Raw genomic sequence first — 24493 nt, forward strand, 5'->3', positions numbered from 1 at the left:
GCCAAATTCTTCTGCAGACAAAGAGCGTTCACCAGATCCCTGTGCCCAAATCAATCAAGTCCGTGAAGTGATTTTAGCTTGATTATTGATTAGCCATAAGTTCTTTTTCATTGCACCATAATTTATTCAGCTCTCCCAATGTCTCAAAGTACTGTGCTAAGCACTGGGGTAAATACAGACAGACCAGTCAGAGTCGCCGTCCCACATGGGGTTCGCAGTATAAGAGGTAGGGAAAGCAGGTATCTTTCCCTCATTTTACAGATGAGGAAACTGTGGCTAAAGTGACTTGCTCTTCTGGTTGGGAAGGAGAGCTGGGATTCGGTCAGTACCGGGCCTCCTGATTTTCAGTCCTCTGCTCTTTCCATCAGAACGGGCCGCCTCTCCGAAATGATGTTGCTACTGGTAATTGCTATTTGTGAATGCAGGTGGAGAAAGGCTGCTCCGTAACCCGCATCCCATTCAGCCCGTGCTCTCTCATAGAGATGGGCCATTCTCGTTTGATGTCACTCTCTGTTGCTTCTTGGTGTTCCTTTTGGCTCTTCTTCTCCGAGTCATAAGTCGCCGCTTTAGACCTCTGCTTAGAACGAACTTTGCCGTTCCCGGAGCAGTGTTTTAGGCCGGTCTGCCCTCCGGTTATTCCCGGCAGTAGCACTTGGCTTGAGAGGGCCTGGTATTATTTTCGCCTTTGCTCCTGTTGCCTTGCAGTCCTCCAAAGTTTCCACTCAAGGAGAGCTGTTCCTTTCTTGGTAGACATGTACTACTATACGGGTCTGTCTGCCACCGCTCCTTTCCTAGTTTTCAGCTGAGATGTAGAATGTTGTGTTTTTTTCCGAGGTCTCGTTCTACTGCACCCTTAAAACATTTTCCTCTATATCCCATTGTTTTGGCTGCCCAACTTCAGCTCTAGCAGCTGTTGCGGTATCCTTCTGTCATTCGTTCTTCTCACAAGTCCCATCCTGAGAGGCTGTGTGGAAGAGAGCCTAACGTCAACGCAACGGGGACTGATTTTGTGCCAGAACTTTAGGCACGGCACTATGTCATTCTCAAAAGTCTCTCGGGCATTGCTGGACAGAAAGCACCCGAATTTGTAGCAGCTTTCAGCTGGTTTGCTAGTGAAAATTTGGGGCTGCGCGTGGTGTTTCCCTGATGCATTCATTCTTTCATTCTCCATCGGTTTAGGATCAATTTGTAGGCCTGTGGAGCTCTGCGAAGTGCTCTGTAATGATTTTGGAGTGTTAGATGTGAGGCTCCAGGGCATAATCATCAGAGGGCAGTAGCTCTAAATGTCGATATTAAGAATGTTTTTGATGATGCTCAGAGCCTGTTGAGTTGGAAGACTTCCCTGAGGGCCGGACTTGTTTTCCAACACTGATTTCCAGCCCCCCTACCCCCCTCCATTGCATCTTCGGCTATGACTGTCTGGGAATAAGAGTAGATTGAATAAGACTAAATATTAACCTAAATACCTTAGTGAGAATGCTTTTTAATGAAATCGTTCAGGGTGAGGTGTGTTTAAGGAAGCAGTGATTTTTATTATTATTTCTGCAGTGAAAAGAAAAGATCTGTTGGAGTTGCCAATGCAGTGAGCCAAGTTTTGCTTTCTTTGTTATGTAAGGTGACTGTTGACAACTAAGGTTGTATTTTTTTAAAATCGGTCAATCAGTGGTGTTTACTGAGTGTGTACTATGGCAGAGAACTATACTAAACGTTTGGGAGAGTACAGTATAACAGAATTCTAAAAGAACTCTGAGTATGGCCTACCTTTTAAAATTGTGCCAAGCTATGGGTAATAAAGTCCTTATTTGATTGTGACTGGGGGATAAATCATGTGAAAAGCAAATGTAGTCTTCAGGAGATTCAAGTAGTTGAAAAAGCTATAAATATTCAAGGTTGGGTGTCCTTAGGACAAACTGTTAAGAGGAATTGAAATAGTTCTAAGTCTATTTAACCTTCGTGCTTCCCAGGTAATATGAAAATTTGCTTAGTAGAACCAAATTTGTTCTTAGGCCTAACTCCCAGGATTGTCCATACTGTAGAATTGGACTAAATTGTGGATTGGTTAATTGATAGAATTAAATATGAACATTAAAGAACTTGATTGAGCTGCATCGTGATATAAACTCTTTTTTTTTTGAGGGGGGCCCTTGAACTTTCACACAGATCAGAACTTTGGTTATGTAATAAGAAGCACTCTCATTGGCAGGGGATGAGAGGTGATTATGTTTTCATAAGTACAATAATACTGTGATCCAAATTTTGTTTGAGTTCTTAGGGAAAAAAGCATTGTACAAAAGCAGGATACTATTTCTGAACATCTAACTTAGGTATTTCAATTTCACACTTGCTGCTTCTCCCAGGAGCAGGTTTTTAAAAAAATGGCTTTTTGTGTTTTTGCAGGAATTCCAAAGATTATTATATTTTTTTTAATAGAACAGTCTTAAATAGATGTGAAGTGATAGTGTTTTCTTACCTCATCAGATGGTATTCAAATTGTTTTAACATTCCATTTTTAAGTGTTCCACTTTGTACGTATTGCATTGCTTGAGGTATGAAGTGTAATTTTTATCCTGCACATAAGTTGATTTCCCCTCCCTTCTTTGTCTTAAGCTTTATGCACACACTAATGGAGAGCTGTTTCAGAATCACCCCTTTTTAATCGGTTAATAATAGCAACACAGGGTATCATTTTTAGTGGCTCCTGCAATTCTGTACTTGTTGTTTTTCTGTTCTTTCCTCTCAAGTTGCCCAAACACAGCCGAGTTCACAAGAGGAGAAAAGAAAACATGATAATGCTGCCAAATAGACAGGAAATCGTAGTAGCCTAGCAAGCAGTGAAGGGTTTAAGCACGCCCTCCGTCCAATCAGCTGTGAGGGCTGTTGCTATGTGCACTCTTACTCTGCCGCCTTTGTGAAAAATGTCTTGCACAGAGAGAGGTTGAATATGCACCCAAAGCTGAACATTTTGTTTTAACCGCTGCAGACATCTGGAGCCCTCGGCGTCTGACAGTGTAGCCTATTTTGCAGCCAAGAGGCAACTGCTTTTACAGAAGGACTCCAGTATGGTTTACAGGGGAAACAGAGGGCTACCCAGAGAAGGTGTGTAATGAAGGAAGTATTTTTAACTGCTTTATGTCTTTTTTCTCTCCTCCTTCCAGTTTCGATTAGACCTTTAACGGTTTGGGTGGTCTCGTTACGTGGACTTTTATTAAGGGAACAGCTCTGAGAATTTCATGACCGTGAAAAATGATGTTAAGCTTAGGTTGTTATTGATGATCATCTTCACAGTTTTTTGAAATGCAAAATTAGGTAAGATCATTGTGCTGAGCTAAACAACATGAGTGGGGGAAGGGAGAGAAACCTACTTATGAATTTACTGGCCTTATTTAATAATGATCTGATAAGAAGACACTGGTAAGAGATTAAAGGAGGAAGCTTTGATTGTATAGGCTTTATGAAAATTCCGTTGCGGTGAGAGTATGTGTGTTTTCAATAGCAAATTACACATAGGCTTTCTTCAGACGTTCCTCATACCGAAATGGACAATGGTAGTCCAAAGTTTATTAAGATTTTTGACATGATTTTTTAAGACGTAATCGAGTTTCTCAAACGTTTCCTTTTACAAGACATTATCTAAAGATTGCTACATCACCATTACACATTGTTTTCTCTTGTTGTACCAGTTTCACCTAGTTCAGAACTGAAGGTAGACGTGAGTTAATAAGAGTAAACTCATTAAGAATTTTAAAAATACCTAGAACTTAATTCACACCAAGTTAAAAAATCTGTTCAGAATAAGTGAGTTTGTTGGAGGCAGCATACACCAAAATATTTATATATTTAGGGACCGAGTGAAAAGTGGAAGCAACGTTTAAGGAACTGACCTGTTTTTGTATTAGAGACACTTAGTGATTCTGGCTCATTTTTACTAAAATCTAATATTTGACTTCTTTATTTTCCCTGGAAATCACAGTGCTTAGCTGTGTTTTTCTGGTCTCTGTTTTTTAGGTAAGGCCAACTGTTTTTTATAGGCAAAAAATTTAATGTTTTTATATATCGTACTATTAAGGAATTTATTGGAGTTCTGTAGCATTTTATAATATTTGTCGGTGAGTCAGAGAAAGTTTATGTAAGTTATATCTTTCAGCTACCATTTATTAAGATTTCTCCAAATTCCCCATCAGATGCACTCAAAATTTTCGGCTTTATTTTGTTTCTATACATAATTGGCATTTAATATTGATTAAACTTAGCTCTTAATTTAAGAGTTTTGGTGTCCTTTATTGATGTTACACAAGAATGTCATATTCAGTAATGAAAATGGGGTAACTGTTATCTCTCTACTTTAGCTGGGGAGTACCTGTTCTCATCATCAATGGTATTTATTGAGCACTTGTGTGCGGAGCATTGTACTGAGCGTTTCTACCTGTTGGTAGGAATGTTCAACATTCAAGTTGGTCTTTGGTGACAAACAGAGGGTGTTTGTTCTGGTAAACCAAGAGCCTTTTTTTATAAAAATATCTAAATACTGATTTGAGAAAGAAAAGGAAGTAAAGTAAAGTGAAACCAACTATGTTATGAAGTCATTTAACTAAGATGTTTCTTCATTTACATGACCCAAGTAGACTCTTATAGGCCACATCTTGATATGTTTTGTTCATATAATGAAAACTCCTGAAAAATAATCATATATAAAGTGTAGAGATAGTCCATTTTCTCCTTCCTTTTAAAGTACTACATAAAATTCATTTTGGATTAATAAGGCAATATGCAAAGAAGGTGTGAATTCCTATGACAAAAGCTGACATTTAGTTGTTGAGTAGAGGTATTAAACAAAATAGTTGAGGGGATAAAACTGGGAAAAGGGACTTAGGATCCATTAAAAGTAGAATATAGAATGTTTGAAAATTTGGCTGAAATACAGTCAGTTCTCACCGAACCCCCTTTCAAGGAAAACCAGTGTTGTAGTACTCACCCAATGTTCAGTGTTATGTGCTTCCACATAAACCATCGCTTCTAACATCGCATAGAACTGCATCCAGACAGACATGTATTTTATGGAAAAACAGTCCCTAATTTTGCCATCACATCCTATCCAAAATACATACGTTGGTCAGAACTCATTTTATTAGTAGGCCGAACTGAGAGGTAAGAACCAATTTTAGCCATAACTTTTTCAATAGAAAATTACAATTTGAAACGTGAAAGGGAATCTAATGGACAAAAGTAGTTCTTATTCGGGGAGACATTCTCTGGTCTGGTGGCTGGAGACTGGAAGACAGGAGTGCCAGGTTCTGTTTCCGACTCTGTTTTCTTACTTTCTTACTTTCCTCATCTCTAGAATGGGGATAAAATAGGTGTCCTCCCTGTCTCTTAGTCTGCAAGCCCCATCTGGGATAGAGACAGTGTCTGATCGGATTATATTGTGTCTACTCCAGGGCTTAATGTTTTGGCATATAGTAAGGACTGAATAAAATACCATCTTTGTTATCCAAGAGAAATCTTATTTCCGTAAGGAAGCACATTGATGATGCAAGAGTTAAACAATCCCATGTAGGGGGTGAAGAGGAAACCCAGTTGACCAAATAAAATACTGCATAAGAACCTGAAGCATGAGAAAAGAAGTTTCCCAAAGTGGAAACTAGGCCAGACAATCAAAACACAGAACAAAGAAATAGAGGCCTGAAGGGGAAAAAGCAGAAAAGCTAAGCTTGCTGCAGGTAGGGAACGTCTACCAATTCTGTTATCGTGTACTCTCCCAAGCACTTAGTATAGTGCTCTGCACGGAGTAAGTGCTCAATAAATACCATTGATTGATTGCATCACATCCTACGAGAAACAGCACAATAGTCTGGAAATATATTGGGAACAAGAGAGGGATAAAGGAAGTATATTAGGTGGGAAAGCAAACCTGATAGAGGTTGCTGCTGAAAGGACAAACTTCTGATTGTTTTCAAAAAAGACTGCAGATGAAGTTTTTATAATCCCATTCCTCCGTGCTTACTTTGAGATGTAAATGTGGAAGAGGGAGAGAGATTCTTGTGTACCTGGTCTCTAGCAAGGGAGATCATGTTTGAAGCAAACTTCGGGAGAAAGTTTCAAACTGATTTAAGGGTTGGAAAAAAGACCTATGGGGAAAAGCTGAAGGATGGATCTTGGAGAAGGTTAGAATGACAGGCCACCTAAAGTCTCTGAATAGACATCACTCAAAGGATGAGGACCAGCTATTTCCCATCTTTCCTGAAGAAAATGCTAAAATATCGGGCTTCAACGCAGTGTGAAGGATTCAAGTACAGTGAGAAGCAGCATGGCCTAACAGATAGAGCAAAGGCCTGGGGATCAGAAGATCATGGGTTCTAATTCCGGCTCCGCCACATGTCTGGGCAAGTCACATCACTTCTCTGGGCCCCAGTTACCTCATCTGTAAAATAGTTCTATCTATTTGGGCCCAGTCACACTTGTCAGCTGTGTGACTGTGGGCAAGTCATTTAACTTCTCTGTGCCTCAGTTACCTCATCTGTAAAATGGGGATTAACTGGGAGCCTCACGTGGGACAACCTGATTACCCTGTATCTACCCCGCGCTTAGAACAGTGCTCTGCACATAGTAAGCGCTTAACAAATACCAACATCATTATTACTTCCACCGCATCACTGAATGGTTTCAATGGCTCCATCATTCCAGACAAAGAGGGACTCCAAGAGTCAGCAACAATTCAGTGATCTTCACCATCTTCCACTGTGGAGGATAAACTTTATAAAGAATGGCTAACTGGCCTTCAATCCAGTTCTTAGTAAAGATGCCATCACTGGTAAGGTCATGAACAATGGTAAAGTTCCCAGATCTATTGCTCTGCCGACTGAGATCCACAAGCAGAGAATGCATATATGATGTAGACATATGTGGTGCAGACATGTAGATGCACATATGATGTAGAATATTGAGGAAATGCCATCAAATTTCAAAGACGGCACCGTAGTCACCGTTTGAAAAAGGTGAGAAAAAGGAACTATCTTGTGGAGTCTCACTATGCTGGCAAGATTCCAGTCGGAGTTTGACACAGTCCCTGTCCCATGTGGAGCTCACAATCTTAACCCCCATTTTACGGGTGATATAGCTGAGGCACAGAGAAGTGTAGTGATCTGCCCAAGGTCACACAGCAGACAAGTATAAGAGTCGGGATTAGAACCTAAGACTTTCTGACTCCCAGGCCCATCCTCTCCCCACTATACCTTGCCATGTGCCCCTCCCTAGTAATAATATTATTAGTGGGGAGGGAGATATCATTCTCCTCATGCTATTTACTGAGTGCTTATAATGCACTGCACTGTACCGAAGATTTTGGAAAACACAGATTCTTCCATTTAGGAAACGATTCTCCCTCATTTACCGGAACCTGCATTCCCTGGGCACAGAGGAAGAGATAGTTTCTCGTGCTTCTCCTTCTGGATTTTCTCTTTCAACAAGGCTTATGGTCAGGCAAAAGAAGGACCATCTAGTGGACCCTGGGAACTATGCTCCTGGCTGCTTGGTAGCAGCTGGTGGTAGGATGCTCCCCCCACCTACAATCCGTGTGTTGAGAATGAGGCTGTGTGTGAGGGGAGGCAGCTGGAGAATGTGAGCTGGAGAACACTGGGCTAGATTGTTTTTGGCACGGGCCTACTGGCTCCATGCCCTTCATCATCCCTCCTTCTCCTTCAGCTATACTCCCTTTGGGCTATGCATATCAGGGATTATGCACATGTGCTGAAGGCAAGTACATTATGTGTGCATGGAAGGGGGGAGGTTCTTTCCCACATCAGAAATATGTTTCTGACCACACGAGATCCGCTTGGTGTCTCACCTAGGGCAGGTGGACACTCTCAGTAAAAGTCTGCTACTGAAAGATAATAATAATAATAATAATGTTGGTATTTGTTAAGCGCTTACTATGTGCCGAGCACTGTTCTAAGCGCTGGGGTAGACACACGGGAATCAGGTTGTCCCACGTGGGGCTCACAGTCTTAATCCCCATTTTACAGACGAGGTAACTGAGGCACCGAGAAGTCAAGTGACTTGCCCAAAGTCACACAGCTGACGAGTGGCCGAGCTGGGATTCAAACCCATGACCTCTGACTCCAAAGCCCGTGCTCTTTCCACTGAGCCACGCTGCTTCTCTTCCTCCAGTCTGCAAGCTTGTTGTGGGCAGGGAATCTGTGTATAGTTACATTGTACTCCCCCAAGCGCTTAGTACAGTGTTATGCAAACAGTAAGCACTCAATAATGAATGAATGAATGAAAGATTATTTTCATATTTTGGGAAAAAAAGGTTTATGGGCATTATTTTTTTATGGTATTTGTTAAGCGCTTACTATGTGCCCATCTCTGTTCTAGGCGCTGGAGTAGATACGAGGTAATCGGGTCCGACACAGTCCCTTTCCCACGTGGAGCTTACAGTCTTAATCTCCATTTGACAAGTGAGGTAACTGAGGCATAAAGAAGTTAAGTGACTTGCCCAAGGTCACACGGCAGACAAGGCCAGGATTGGAACCCATGTCAATAAGGCCATTAAAAAAATGAATGCAAAGAAAAGTAAATCACAAGGAGCTAGGTAACGGTCCCCTTAGTTTGCTGTTTACACCCAAAATAGAGTTGTTAATAACTCCAGAAGAAAGTCTGACCTTTTATTTTTCTTAAACCCCATTACTCTTCATGAGAGTGGAGAATTGCAAGCCCTTCAAAATATTATACTAATAAGTTTAATGCCTAGCTCTGCCCCCTTGGCAATTTTACATTTGACAAATGAAATCAGCACACGATTTGCATAGCCACTTCAGGCCTCTGTATTGGGGAGTCATGTAATGAATACAAGCTATCATTGTGTTGGAGTCTGAAAATTTCTTTGTAAGATTGGAGGTGACTGTGTGCAGCAGTCTCCAGGGGTCAGATGTTGGTTTCAATCCATTTCTATCTCTTCTGCTCTGGGTCCCCTGAATTCCATGGATGTCACAGGAGAAGAGCTTCCTGCATTCGCTCAGAGGGAAAGGACAGAATGTGCAGCGTGGTTTAGTGGATAAAGCCAGATGACCTGAGTTCTAATCTCGGCTCCACCACGTGCCTTCTCCATCTTACTTAGATTATGAGCGCCATAATAATAATAATAGTAATCGTGGTATTTGTTAAGCACTGACTGTATGCCGGGCACTGTATTAAGCCCTGGGGTGGATACGAGCAAATGGGGTTGGTCACAGTCCCTGTCCCACTTGGCTCACAGTCTCAATCCCCATTTTACAGATGAGATAACTGAGGCACAAAGATTTGAAATGACTTGCCCAAGGTCACCCAGCAGACAAGTAGCAGAGTCGAGATTAGAGCCCGACCTTCTGAATCCCAGGCCCAAGCCCCAGGTGAGACACGGGACTGCGGGACTGTGTCCAGCCTGATTAACTTCTGTCCACCCCAGTGCTTAGAACGATGCTTGGTGACTAGAAAGTGCTTAACAAATACCATTAAAACAAGCAAATAAACCAAAAAACTGTCCCTGGGAGCTATGCTCTTCACTGCAGATCATCTTTCTACAGAAACGTTCAGAACGTGTCACACCACCCCCGCCTCAAAATTCTCCAGTGGTTGCCTTCCATCTCCGTATCAAACAAAAACTCCTCATTCATTCAGTCATACTTACTGAGTGCTTACTGTCTGCAGAGCATTGTGCTAAGTGCTTGGGAAGTACAATTCAGTACATGTCCTCTGCAGATTTAGAACATGTCGATGGCTGTGCAACGCAATGTGTCAATATCAGTGATATTTATTGACTCTTTATGGGCAGGGGATGTGTCCGTTTATTGTCCTTTTGTACTCTCCCAAGCACTTAGTAGAATGTTTTGCACACAGTAAGCCCTCAATAAAGATGATTGAATGAATGAATATTGAGTGCTCACTGTGTGTAGAGCCCTGTACTAAGCACTTGAGAGGGTACAATACAAGAGTTGGTAGACACTTTGCCTGCCCCAGGATCTGCATAAATCTCATCTCTACTGAAAAGATGGTGGTAATAAGGTTCATCTATTGAGCACTGATAGGTGAGTTTAATAATAATAATAATAATAATCATAGAAATGGTATTTGGTAAGCACTTATGTGTGCCAAGCACTCTACTAAGCACTGGGATGGATACGAGCAAATCAGGTTGGACTCAGTCCCCATCTCACGAGAAACCCCAGTCCATTCCATATTTTACAGTTGAGGTCACAGTAAAGCGACTTGCCCAAGGTCTTAAAGCAAGCAAATGGTGGAGTCAGGATTGGAACCCATGACCTTAATTAGCATTCCTTTTCATTGTTGCTCTTCAACACTTAGGAGATGTTTAGGCTACAGAGGACTAACTATAACAGTGATCATCCTCATTCTCATGGAGTATAATGAAACAGCTTTAAAGCTGAATTTAGAACTGAAGAACAAGACAATAAGGATTTAGGTAAATTCATGGGCATTAGGTCCATAAAAGTGTATTAAAGGCCAAATTTAGAGATGTTAGAAATCTTAAGGGTTTAGAAAGATTTGTGGATGATAGGACCTAGTTGGGAATTAGTGGAGGAAGGCACTTTAGAGGATTTTTAGGAAGATTTTGAAGGTGGGGAGGCTGAGATCTGGTGGATCTGGGTGGAAAAGATATTTCAGGCTAAGGCATGAGCCAGGAGTAGGAGGTGGACAAGATGAGGGTGGTGAACAGTTAAGAAATGGACCCAGAGAGGAGGGAGAAGTGTGAGATTTGGGGACTGAGTAGTGGGCAAATTAACACATTTGACTAAGCTGACTTTTTTTACTTTCTAAGCTGTGCAAATAACTTCTTGATAAATAACAATGCATCTTCTTTTAAAGTTCCACAGCAGTAGTATTCATACCTGTAATTTGTTTATATTAAGTTCTGTTTCCCCCTCTAGACTGTAAGCTTGCTGAGGGCAGGGAAAATGTCTACCAAATCTGTTATATTGTACTCTCCCAAATGCTTATACAGTGCTGTGCACACAGGAAGGATTCAATAAATACCACTGATTGACTGAAGTCACCAAAGTTTTAAGTCTACTGACTGCAACATTCTCTCATCAAAGTGCTAGGTACTCCCTTTTCCTCAAATTTCCTGAAGAAGGCATATACATCTCATTAGCTCTTTTAAAAGAAAGTGTTGAAGCAGGAATTCTGAGAGGGCAGAAAACTGTATGTTCTAAGTGCTAAAGCAATGCCAATCTGGTTAAAAGCAGTGAAGCCTGGCATTGAAGAGGGCAGCCAGGCTTATCAATTCAATCTGGCTGGCAACAAAAGAGCTTTCAGCTTTCAAAATGTGATCACTCCTATAACATGTAAAAATAAGTGTTTTAAGCTGACCCATTTACTAATTTAAGGCGTGTACACTATTTTTGTCCTTGGTTCGCGGCGGTTGCAGATTGAAGCTATTCAGTTCCAAAAAACATTTTGAGTCTCCCTTACCCCCTCATTACAGGTCCAAACCTTTTGGTCTTTTGTTCAACACAGAAAATTTAAAAAGAAATAGTCCACAAATTATGCTCCTACCAGTTGATACTGTGTTTTAAAACTTCTTTTTTCAACAATTCAGTATATACATACACCTAGAGAGGGATAAAATGAATTTTCAAAGATGACCCTTGCCGGTAAGAGGCTATGCTGAGAAGCCTTATGCCTGACTGAAAATCCATTTCAAATTGGGCACTCATGAAGAGTTTCCTCCTGCTTTGCTACCTATGTAGCTTCAGTAATTAAAACAACTGTCCCGTGAAAAAGTTAGGGGTCTATTAAAAATCTAAGAAAGTTTGGTGAGGAAATTTTCAAATGTCTATGTAATAAAACAGTGGACTTTTTAAAATAGCCCTTGATGTTTGCTTAAAAATATTATTCGAGTTGATATTGTTGGACTTACTCCAGAAAAGCAAGGAAATACCCAAAGAGGCTATAGTGTTTAAGCCTGTCCATTGTGGATAAGCCTTGCAGAGTGCTTCAAATAATGGTTGATTTTACTTGGCATTGTGGTTTTTAGACCAGCAGGCCTTCAACTCAAACTATGCTTTTCATTTATTTGATGTTTATAAATGCTACTTTTGGAGAACTTATTTCTACATCACATCTATACCGTGGTTTTGACTGTTTCAAGTAAAGTTTCGGGGCATGTTTCCCCACTCCTCAAGAACCTCCGGTGATTTCCCATCCACCTCCATATCAGCTTCCTCCTACCTTACCTCTCTGATTTTCTGCTACAACCCAGCCCACACATTTCATGCCTCTGAAATCAACCTATTCACTGTACTTCTGTCTTTCCAATCTTACTGCTGACCCCTTGCCCACGTCCTGCCTCTGGCCTGGAACTCTCTCCCCTTCAATCCCACCCTCAATCCCACAGCAATCATGTAGGTATCCGTAATTTATTTTAAAAACCTGTCTCCTATGTAGCTGTAAGCTCCTGTGGAAAGAGAACGTGTCTACAATCTCTGTAATAATCGTATTTTCCCAAATGCTTAGTATAGTGCCCTGCATGTAGCAAGCACTTAAAAAATACAATTGAAGATCAACTGGTTGGTTACAAACTGTTCTGGATCCTCTGTTGACTGCTGTGATTTTTCCGGTTTCCAAGAAATATTTATCTTCATTTTTCTGAAGGTAGAGCTTCAAAAAGAGATAGGATTTGTCACAAAAGTAGGTGAGCCTGACCAACTTTGCCTGAAGATGTCCAAAAACGTAGATCTAAAATCTACAAATGAAAGTTGTTTCTAACCCTGTCGATCAGTGGTATTTATTAAGCCCTTACTGGGTTCAGACACTGTAATAAGCACTCGGAAAAGTACAATGCAGTGGGGATTAGTAAACGCTATCCCTGCCCACAAGAAACTTAGTCTTGGAAGAAGCCAGGTATTAAAATAGATTGCAGACTGGGGAAATAATAGCCTAAAGGGACATGAACATAAGTGCTCCGGCTCTTGGGTGAATGTTTCTTCCTCTATATCAACTCTCAAATCCAGTTATTATTATTATTGTCATTATGGTATTTGTTAAGAACTTACTCTGTGTCAAGCACTGTTCTGGTCTCTGGGGTAGATACAAATTCATTAGGTTGGATACAGTCCTTATCCCACATGGGACTCCAAGTCTAAGTTAGAAGAAGGGCAGCATTTAATCTCCATCCTCTGGACTGTGAAGTCCATGTGGGCTAGAAACATTTCTTCCAACTCTGTTACATGGTATTCTCCCAAGCACTTAGTACGGTATTCTGCTCGAAGTGAATGCTCAAAAAATATGATTGCTTGATTTTGCACTTGGGGAAACGGAGGCACAGAGACATTAAGTGACTTGCCAAGGTCACAAAACTAGCACTTGGCAGAGCTGGGATTAGAACCCAAGTCTTCTGACTCCCAGGCCTGTGCTCTTTCCATTAGGTTATACTGCTTCCAGTTTGCTGCTGAGTGCTCTTGGTATTTCCTCCAGAACATTTTCCAGATTCTCCCCTTTCACTTTCATCCAAACAGCCACTCCTTTGATCCAGGCACTTGTCCTGTCCTGGACCTTCACTGCCTCCACCCTCATCCCTCAACAGTCCATGCCGAACTCCTCCGGTGAAATCATCTTTCTACACGCGTCTCGCCACTTCTCAGAAACCTCATTCGTTTCTGCTTCGAGAAGAAACTCTTCACCACTGGCTTTAAGACCCTTCATCAGCCCTTTCCCTCTTGCCTATCCATACTCTCTTCCCACTACTTCCCCCTTTGCCTTCTGTACCTCACCGTACCTCCCTCTTGACTTTCCCTCCTCCAGCCTCTGGCTCAAGCCTTTCCTTCTGCCCTTCAAATCCACTTGATTCATTCATTCGATGGTATTTATTGAGCGCAGTAGAGACAATCCCTGCCCTAAATGGGCACAGTTCTCCCCATATCCCAAGCCCTTCTGATATCTTACCTCCTCAAGGAGCCTTTTCTTGATTCATTTTTCTTCTCCCCAGGTAACTGCTCGTATTATGATCTCAGCATATATTATCATCTTTTTGCATTCATAATCTCCCAGTGCATTTTAGTACTTATCCATTTACCTTCTCTACTATTTGAACGCTTTTTGTAAATCGATTTACATCATTCTTCCCTTTATATTGTAAAGTCTTTATCGGTGAGGATTCATGTCTCTACCTCCCTCAAACGTGCAGTAAAGTGCTCTGTAGGTAGTATAATAGACACTCGGTAAATACTATTGACTGTTTACTAGCTCATTAGTAGGGGAAAGCCTCAAGGAGGAACTGTCCTTTTAAAATGGCTTCTAAGGGGAGACATAAATACAATAAAGCTAAGTGGAGGAACTGCAGATTTGTGTAACAAGTAAAATTGAATTTTTTTTGTCTTCTATATCATTTAGAAAAATATTTCTGCTCAGGGGTCAGTTTCATTGCAGCGTCAATAAAATAATTTCAGCTTTAAGTTCTCTTTGGCCTACTCGAATAGAAAGATCATATTTATCCATCTCAAATGTAACTGCATCCTCCAGCTTAATTCAGTTCTTCTAGGTAGCCTTTAAAACAGGTATTTGGAAAGGCCGAAGTGATCTTAAGGTAATTCAGTACCTTGTTTAAATTCTAGGTTTTGTCGGTTAGAAACATCCTTGCTAATTTTCTGTTAGTGTTGAATAAGGGGGAAAGCCTGTTTCAAATGAAAATTCATCAGTGAGACTGTATGTACTGTTTTAGGGTTAAATATTGTGTTGGGCAGAAACTCAGATCTAATTATTTATCCTTCAGCCAGAATCACACCAACACATCAGCAGAAATCAAAGGGCACAGTCTGATACAGATAGTCTTCTTCCACTCCCTTCTGCGTCACCCTGACTTGCTCTCTTTATTCACTCCCCCCCTTAGCCCCACAGCACTCTGAACATATCTGTTATTTATTTATATTAATGTCTGTCTCTCCCTCTGGACTGTAAGATCATTGTGGGCAGGAAATGTGCCTGTTTATTGTTATATTGTACTCTCCCAAGCATTCCGCACACAGTAAACACTCAAATACGGTTGAATGAATGAATGAATGGTCACCATGCATGCTTGTCTGGGGATATTTTCCAAGTATTTTGAGACTGTTAGCACAGTTCTACATAATAATTGCGGCACAGAGAAGTTAAGTGACTAGCCCAAGGTCACAGAGCAGAGAAGTGGTGGAGCCGGGACTAGAACTCAAGTCCTTCTATGTAATAACTGAAGCACAGAGAAGTTAAGTGACTAGCCCAAGGTCATACAGCAGACAAGTGGTGGAGCTGGGACTAGAACCCAAGTCCTTCTGAATATTTTTGGCATCTTAGAAAAGTGATCTCTTTTGAAAAAGAGTTCGCTCAGTTCTGAAGTATGAATATCCAGGATCATTACTGCAAGTAAAAATTGATTTCAAACACACTGATATTTATTTTGGCCACTAGAGAATTGAAAGAAATAAGAAGGATCTGACCTTTGTTGTTATACCTGTTGGCATTACCCATATTGAACTATAGATAAGCAGGGTGGCTTAGGGGAAAGAGCCCTAGCCTGGGAGTCAGAGTACCAGGGTTCTATTCCCAGCTCTGACACATATCCGCTGAGTGACCTTTGGCAAGTCACTTCACTTCTCGGTGCCTCAATTACCCCAACTGTTGCCTCAATTACCCCAACTGTAAAAGGAGGATTGAATCCTACTCCCTCCTACTTAGACTGTGAGCCCCATGTGGGGCAGGGACTGTGTCCAACCTGATTATCTTGCATCTACCCCAGTGCTTAGAACAATGTCTGGCACCTAGTAATTGCTTAACGAGTACTATTATTATTATTATTTTTGAGGATTTGAAGTTTGTCTAAAACTATAATTTTTCCTCAGAGATCCATGCAACTGCAAATCATTTTCTCCAAGTTAGGCCTCTTCGCAGACAAGAATGGTAGCTATTGCTTTTAGATCTTAATATGATAATTGCCCCTGAGTTAGAGTTTATCCCAAATATGCAAAAGATACAGTCATGGCCCCTGGGAGCATGCAGTTCAAAGCAAGATTTTACATTTGAAGAAAGGAACTATCTCTGTCTAGCTCAGCTTTGGAATGAATTTAGGCAACTGCACATTTAGTGACGTTTATTTGCACAAAAAACAAACATTAGCCAAGTCTGCAAGGGGCAAGAGGGTTTTTTTAAAGGAATTTTCCAGTGGAAAAATCAATTTTTAACTTTATCCTTCATGGAGCGAAATCTAATCTTCAACATAACCCTAATATTAGTAGGGGTCACACTACCCTTGAGCTCCCCCTCAGAATCTGTTCCAGGAAACATGATGTCAGCCTGCCAACCCAATTATCAGAGAAACTCGGAGTTGGACCCTGCCCCAACACCTAATTTCCTGCCGGGGCTACCAGATTGGAGGTCTGCAGGATCCGAGAGTCTTGGAGGGTTGGCTGCCTGGTGGCTGGCGGGGGACAGGAACAATGTGATGTCACTCTGCAAACCCACCCTGCAGACTCGAGAAGCTAAATGTCACCTAAAGTTGGCTTTCACTCCCTAGACACAATTCAACCTCCTAGTATAGGCAGAGTTAGTATGCTGATACTTGGCTTAATGAAAAGAACCCCAGGCTTCGGAGTCAGAGGTTGTGGGTTCTAATCCCGGCTCCACCATTTGTCAGCTGTGTGACTTTGGGCAAGTCACTTCACTTCTCTGGGCCTCAGGTACCTCATCTGGAAAATGGAGATTAAAACTGCGAGCCCCACGTGGGACAACCTGATTGCCTTGTATCTACCCTAGCGCTTAGAACTTTCATTCACTGTCGTATTTATTGAGCGCTTACCGTGTGCAGAGCACTGTACTAAGCTCTTGGAAAGTACAAATCGGCAACAGAGACAATCCCTGCCCAACAACGGGTTTGCAGTGTAGAAGGGGGAGACAGACAACAAAACAAGTAGCCAGGCATCAATGGCATCAAAATAGATAAATAGAATTGTCGCTATATACACATCATTAATACAATAAGTAGAATAATATGCACAAATATACACAAGTGCTGTGGGGTGGGAAAGGGAGTAGAGCAGAGGGAGGGAGTAGGGGCGATGGGGCAGGGAGGAGGAGTAGAGGAAAAGGGAGGCTCAATCTGGGAAGGCCTCCTGGAGGAGGTGAGCTCTCAGTAGGGCTTTGAAGGGGGGAAAGAGAGCTAGTTTGGGGGATGTGAGGAGGCAGATAATAACAATAATAATAACAAATTCCATCATTATTAACCATGGGAGAGTGAGATTATCTCTGCAGTAGGTCCTCTTTCTGTAGGGTCTGGGGTGGAAGGGAAGATTTGTGCTGATCTCTCGGCCATGGGACATGGAGTTGTCATTGCCTATCAGCTGTGGAAGTGGCTTCTAGCCTCGGGCCATCTGGTCCGTAGACGTGAACAGATACGGCACGGAATATCGTCCAGTTCTGGGCCGGCAAAACCCAACGAAATAGAGCAAGTGTCCAGGAAGCTCTGGGGAGATGGAACTGCATCCAGGACAGACTCCTATAAGAAACAGTGGTGCCTAGTGGATAGAGCACAGGCCTGGGGGTCAGAAGGCTGGCTTCTAATCCTGGCTCTACCTCTTGTCTGCTGGGTGACCTTGGGCAAGTCACTTCTCTGTGCCTCAGTGACCCATCTCTAAAATGGGGATTGAGACTGTGAGCCCCATGTGCGACAAGGACTGTGTTCAGTCCGATTTACATGCATCCACCCCAGCACTTAGAATGGTGCCTGGCACATAATAATAATAATGATGATGGTATTTGTTAGGTGCATATTATGTGCCAAGCATTATTCTAAGCACTGGGGTAGATGCAAGATAATCAGGTTGCCCCACATGGGACTTACAGTCTTAATCCCCATTTTACAGATGAGGTAACTGAGGCCCAGAGAAGTGAAATGATTTGCCCAAAGTCACATAGTAAGTGCTAAAGAAACACCACAACTATTAACATTATTATTATTATCATTATTATCATTGCCTGCTCTGTGTCCAAAGGCTCTGTGTCTCATACTCTTGCAATGGGCAAGGAACACATCTGCAAATTCTCTTGTATTGTGCTCTCCCAGGTGCTTAGTACAGTGCTCTGCACATAGTAAGCACTTAATAAATACCATTGATTGATACTCCACATATGCTTCGGCATCTCCATCTCCATAGCCAGGATAGTGGACTGCCCTTTTCAGAGGACAAGGGTATTAGGATGTGTGGCCTAGATGATGTTGCAGATAAAGAAGGGGTCAAGGACAGAGGAATAATAATAATGTTGCTATTTGTTAAGTGCTAACTATGTGCCAAGCACTGTTATAAGCACTGGGTAGATACAAGGTAATCAGGTTATCCCATGTGGGGCTCCCAGTTTTAATCCCCATTTTCCAGATGAGGGAACTGGGGCCCAAAGAAGTGAAGTGACATGCCCAAGGTCACACAGGAGACATGTGGCAGAGCTGGGATTAGAACCCAGGTCCTTTTGACTCCCAGGCCCGTGCTCAATCCACTTAACCCTGCTGCTTCTCTCTGCAGGGCAATGCCGGCTGACCTGGCATGGCCAGAGTTCAAAGATGGCACATGAGGGGCATCTGCTGGGATGTGAGAGGAGTCTCCAGAAAAGTGGGGCCAAATGAAGTATGGGAAGTGGGTTTGAGGAGAGGCTCAGCCAAGCAAGAGACACCTGCCATCACACTACCTCTGGGTGACCGATACTTTTCTGGTTAAACGTTAACCGTGGGCTGCCCCTGACCCTGGCTGCCCCGTGGATGGAGCTGGCAAGAGAGTGGCTTCCAACAAGAAGGCTTTTAACTACTGGAAGGGCTAGGGGAGGGATCACCCAAGCCTATTTTTTGGACGTGTAGCTTCCCCTGCCGGCGACTGACCTTTACCCTAGAAGGGTGGAATTCTGTGTTTCCCAAATCTGGCATCCAACTCTTCAGGACTGGATGAAGTTGACTCTCCTGCACCACCTGCCCCGCCTCCTGCCTCCTTCCTCACAGAGCTTCCTCCGAGCAGAGGAGCCTTAAATAATGGAGGGAGGCTCCGGGCTGGGTTTGCAGTCAAATAGCAAAAGAATGGAGAGTCAGCTTTTCACAACAGTGCCAGGCACTTGGACGTGCCCACCCTCCCCGATAAATTTTTGATGGTATTTGTTAAATCCTTACTATGTGTCAAGCACTGTTCTAAGCGCCGAGGTAGATTCGATCTGATCAGATTGGACACAGTCCCTGTCCCACTGTCTTAATCCCCATTTTACAGATGAGGTAACTGAGTCAGAGATGTGAAGTGACTTGCCCTAGGTCATGCAGCAGACAAGTGGAGTCAGAATTAGAACCCAGGTCCTTCTGACTCCCAGGCCCATGGTCTATCCCCCAGGCCTCGCTGCTTCTCTACAGGAACCATTCTTGAACGTGACATCTCATAGCAGGAAATCTTTGAGTGCGTAACCTTAATGTAGTGGTTTTAGTCTTGCCTTGCTAACTTAAGATAAACAGCACGCAGAAGCAAATCTCTCTTGTGTTTGGTTTGAAAATAGGATTGCTATCATTAATTAGTGCCGTTTAGAAACATGTAAATTCTGGTTGGACCTGTTTTTCAAATCAATGTTTATTTTGCCCTATGCAGAAGGCCATTAGGTTTACATGAAAACCTGGAGCTGCCCACTCAGTAGAAAGAGGAAATCTTTATCTGCAGTTGCAAGGGATAATTCTGGTTTGGGGGGGGGGGGTTATGGGGATTATGTAAATTGTGCCTTCTCAGTTGAAGCAACTTGAAATTTTGTTTAGTTTAAAAATGAATAGGCCCTGTGAGGAATAGGAAGAATTGGAAATTTTCACATGGAGAAGTGAAATTCAGTGTAGAGTATTTTACTGACAGATTAGGTTGTTTGTACTGGTGCAGGTGGGGGGGCGAGGGATTTGAAGTATTTTCTATCTTTCTGTTTGGAAGCTCCTCAGTCGAGGGTGAGCTCTCCGAATAATAATAATTGTAGTATTTTTGATGTGCTTACTATGTACCAAGCGCTGTACAAATCATGAGGATAGATACAAGATAGGTTGGACAAAAAATCCTGGCTCAAATGGGGTTCAAAAGTCTAAGGGGGGAGGGGATATAGTTATTGCATCCCCACTGTACAGATGAGGAAACTGAGGCAAAGGGAAATGAAGTGACTTGCCCAAGGTCACACAGCAGGCAAGTGGCAGAGCTGGAGTTAGAACCTAGACCCTCTCGGGTTTGTGCTCTGTCATTAGGCCACATTGCCAGGGACTGTGTCTCTATTTCTGGTGTTCTCTCCAACATATTTTGGGTGCATAAAGTTTTGGCTAAAACTGCCTCAACCCCACAGAATTCTGGTGGTCTCTCCCTAGGGCCTAGTACAGTATTCTGAACAGAGAAGGTACTCAATAAATACTGATGATCATCTCTACATCTGTCTCTTTTCCTCTTTCTCTCCCCCACCCCTCCCTGTGATATATGTCTTTGTCTATGTATATGTGTGTAGGTATATGTATGTACATATATATATATATATATATATATATATATATATATATATGCTTATGGAGACATAGATATATTTGTGTGTGTGTGTATGCTCTAAAAAAAAATCCAGGTAAACTTTCATAAGTTTAATTTATTCTTCCTGAAAAGGCTGTTGAAAATGGAAGTTTTTGATTGAATATAATATTTTGTTTTGTTCTCATTCATCATCTTTTTTTAAGCTTTTTTTTAGCTTTCATGTCTGAACAAAATTTGGGGGGGAAAATAAGATGACATATGAAGATCAAAGTGGTCATTGAATGGATAGTTTTAGTTTCCATAAGTCAGTCATATGAACGTTGGGCAACATTTTTCCATTTTTTTTTTAGTTTTCTTTCTCCCCGAGCACAATCACTTGCCAGCTGTACACTTTTAGTATTTCAACAGAAGCTGTACTCTACCCGAAGTAGGGAGCAAGTGTTTCTTTTCCCTTATCTAACCTTTTCTGAATTTATTTTAAAAATCCGGTACCAATTTCACTGTTGTAACTCACTACACAGCCATCTTATGTGACTCTTTTGAGGCTACTCAAAGGGCCGCCAATTCTATATTATCCACTGCCTTCTAAAGATAGATCTTTTATTCCTTTAAGTAGGCCAGCCTCAATTAGGTTAAAAATAGAGGGATTAATTTCCATTCAAATGCGTACCTGAAGTCAGTTAAAATCTTGTATAAATTATTTATTCCGAAACAAAGTACAATTTGAATAATACTTCCAGAAAAGGGATCATCCTCTCCCCAGCTTTTTAAAAAATTTAGTGTCAAATTTGACCTGCTGAAAGAGACTGAAAGTAGGCTTTGACACAAACGAAAGCATTGTTCAGCATAGATTTCAGGGTTAAGCGTGAGTAGGGATTGCCAAATTGGGCTGAACAATTGCCAGTTGGAAGCCCCAGGAATATTATAGAAACACATGAGAGTTTATTTAATTGCTGAGGCGAATGCAAACATTTGAAGACCACTTTTTATTTTAAAGAAGGAGTATAATGTCCTGCAGTAATAACAAAGAAAGGATATGAGTGTGTGCATTTTCCTAAGGCAGTTTTCTTTTCTCTAAATGTCAGTTTAGAGCTTCAGTGACTTGGGAAAACACACACTGTTTTCTTGGGAAGCGTTTAAGGATAGTTAATTTTTTTTAAAAGGATATTTAATTTATTTAGATCACATTCTAGCTCATGTGAGTTTATCCTCCAGTGGCGATCTTTACTAAATAGAGGCTCAAGACTGAAAAAGAGACGATTCTTCGTATTTCCCCACTTCTAGAGCAACTGATGAGCCTGGCCAGATATCAGGTTTCATCCGCTCTAAGGGTTAGGATCTGGCATTTTACCACCACGGCTGAGGTTTGATTCCTGGTCAGGGAATCTTGATTTTAAGGGAAGCAGCTTGGCCTAGTGGATAGACCACGGGCCTGGGTGTCAGAAAGACCTGAGTTTTAATCTCGGCTCCGTCACTTGGCTGCTGTGTGACCTGGGGCAAGTCACTTCTCTGTGCCTCAGTTACCTCATCTATAATATGGGGATTGATACTGTGAGCCTCAGGTGGGACATGGACTGTATCTAATCCAGTTAGCCTGTGTCTACCCCAGATCTTAGTATAGTGTCTGGTACATAGTAAGCGCTTAACAAACACCGATAGAAAGAGGACAGGTTGTGGTGGTGCTAAAAAAGCCTGCAGCCTGCACCCAAGCCTCTGCGGTTATGAAGGTTTAGGGAGATCTGAAGTGAGGCCCAGGCAGATGTGGAGGATCCTGGCTCCCAAATCCAACTGGTGAGGCTCCTGGGGCTAAAAATAGCTGGGAGGCCATGCCATTCTTGGATGAGCTGGAGCTCATAAGGCCTGACTCTGCCTTTTCTAGGCCCAACCCAATTCCTGAGCAACAAATTGAGAATCTTCCACCATGGAGGAACAAATGACCTTTGGACCTTGGGATTTTCAGACTTCTAGGTCAGAGTCTCAACCATATTTTCTTCCATTTGGGGGAGGTAGGATTTCATTATTTCAAGGAGTCATACATGATGTAATTTCTATGATTAGCACCAAATTCAGCCATGTAATATTCGGTCTAAACAGAAAAATATTCAAAGGAATTGTCAAAGGATTTCCTATGGGCAGAATCACAAAAGATGTAGCTTCTCTGACTCAAGCAAAATGGAAAATTTTAATTCATGCTGAATTTTCACATCTTAACTACAAAACAATGTGCTGTTGTGGCCTAATTTTTACTTATCCTTTTTTATTTCTGAACAATATGTACTTGACTCATGGCAATGCCCTAGAAGCCTGTATCTGCAGGATATTTTAATTGTGTTTCCCTTTCCTCTGTCAGCCTCAGTTACCGGGAGAGAAGTTCATAGAGGCAGGAAAAATAAGAAATAGGGGTGAACTGAAACCCAGAGAGAGAAAGGAAACTGAATCTGAGTTTTGGGGTTACAGCACCATTATGGCTGGATCCTAGGACCCAGGTGGAGTGTGGAGGCATTTTCCTCTAGACTATAAGCTCCTTGTGGCCAGGGATCGTGTCTGCCAACTTTGTTGTACTCTCTAAAGCGCTTAACACAGTGCTATGCACACATTCAGTGCTCATAAATGCCATCGACAATGGTGATGAATACGATCCATCGATTTTTTTTCCTGACACAGAGAGATCTTCCCTTTAGAAATATGGAAAGCAAACGGTTACTAGTGTGCTTAATACGAGTGTGCAGATGAGAGGCAAGGTAGGTTCTGTGACTTTTTATTCTGGGTTTAATGTTTAACTTGTCACCTTTGTCACCTTCCTTTCATTTGCTTTTATTCCCACTAACATTTTTACCCCGATCTTGCCGTCTCCTGTATTACACGAGGAAGTGGAGGGCTATCCAGTCCGGCACCACCCTCTGGGCTGGCCACCAGGATTCAGTAGTCACTGTCAAGTCCTTGGCATCTGTGTATTCAGTGTCTCAGCTGCTTTGTTACCTTTTCCTTGTCACTAATGTGACCTGGACACATCCCCATTACACCTGTCACCTTCATGGTTGATACCCTAGACGACGTGTCGCTGTTGGGGTTTCTTTCGGTGTCCTATAGTGGAAGCAATTTTCAGATACCGGTGAACAGCAGGTGCGGACCTCTGCAAATCTCCTTTCCCGATTGCCTCCGCCTCCTTACCTTCCTGTCCAGAAGCTCGATCGCTGCCTAAGCACCAATAGGAGTATTTTAAAATGCAAATGTCTTTGTCCATTTCAGCACAACTTTCAGCACGGGCATTTTTCATACACCCACAGCTCTCGGCTTTTTAGTAGGGGCCCATCAAGCACTACACAACAGTCCCAAATTTTCTGAGGCTTGAGGCCAAGCACCAAATTCCACGGGTCCTTACCCTTTCACCCACCAGGTACGACCAGAGAGAGGGCTAGCCAGATATGTCTTTTTTCTTCCTTTCTTTGTGTCATTCTGCTCTTTCCCTTTCTTCTCTTCCCGAATTTTGTTTCATCACCACCTTTCTTTTCCATTCCCCTCTGCAACTCTCTTCCTCCTCTACTAATGTTCCAAGATATTTCTGCGGGGTTAACTTTTGGGTCTCTTCTTCTGCCCACCATCTGAGGGACCTTATTTTTGTCCCCCTCAATGTCCCTTAATCTCATTTGTATAGTCTCTCTGTCCCTCTTCGCCCCTTGGAGAACCTCTCTCTATTTCTTCTTCTCATTCCCCTTTTCCTTCATGACTAGTGACATTCTTCTCAGTCTTTCCTTGGACCTGGACATTTTTCTCACTCTCGAGGGCCCTCTTCTTTCCTAACCTCACAGCCTGTTCTCCCCCTTTTTGTCCCTTTTCTTCACTGCCCTTAATTGCCCCTCCAAGCCCTCTCCGCCCGGTCCGTACTTCTATTTTTCGTTCTTCAACTTCCCTCTCCGCCCAGTGCCCGACGTGCACTCCCTCCTCACTCTCCTAATAGCTGTATGTCTCTTAGG

General features: G+C 42.3%; 1 protein-coding gene across 7 annotated transcripts in view; it reads left to right on the forward strand.

Annotated features, from left to right (window-relative positions):
* Positions 1-24493, forward strand: part of FAM214A (family with sequence similarity 214 member A) — a 95834-nt gene that overhangs the window by 16604 nt on the left and 54737 nt on the right. The window contains exon 1 of one of the 7 annotated variants that reach the window (XM_029070076.2): positions 2916-3096. The exons of the other annotated variants lie outside the window; for them this stretch is intronic. Coding sequence (XP_028925909.1) covers positions 3060-3096 — 37 coding nt within the window. The 5' untranslated portion in view covers positions 2916-3059. Of the gene's footprint in view, positions 1-2915; positions 3097-24493 lie in introns of those variants that run through there. 7 annotated transcript variants of the gene reach the window in all.

The sequence above is a fragment of the Ornithorhynchus anatinus genome, chromosome 8 (assembly GCF_004115215.2).
Source record: "Ornithorhynchus anatinus isolate Pmale09 chromosome 8, mOrnAna1.pri.v4, whole genome shotgun sequence".
NCBI classification, from domain to species: domain Eukaryota; kingdom Metazoa; phylum Chordata; class Mammalia; order Monotremata; family Ornithorhynchidae; genus Ornithorhynchus; species Ornithorhynchus anatinus.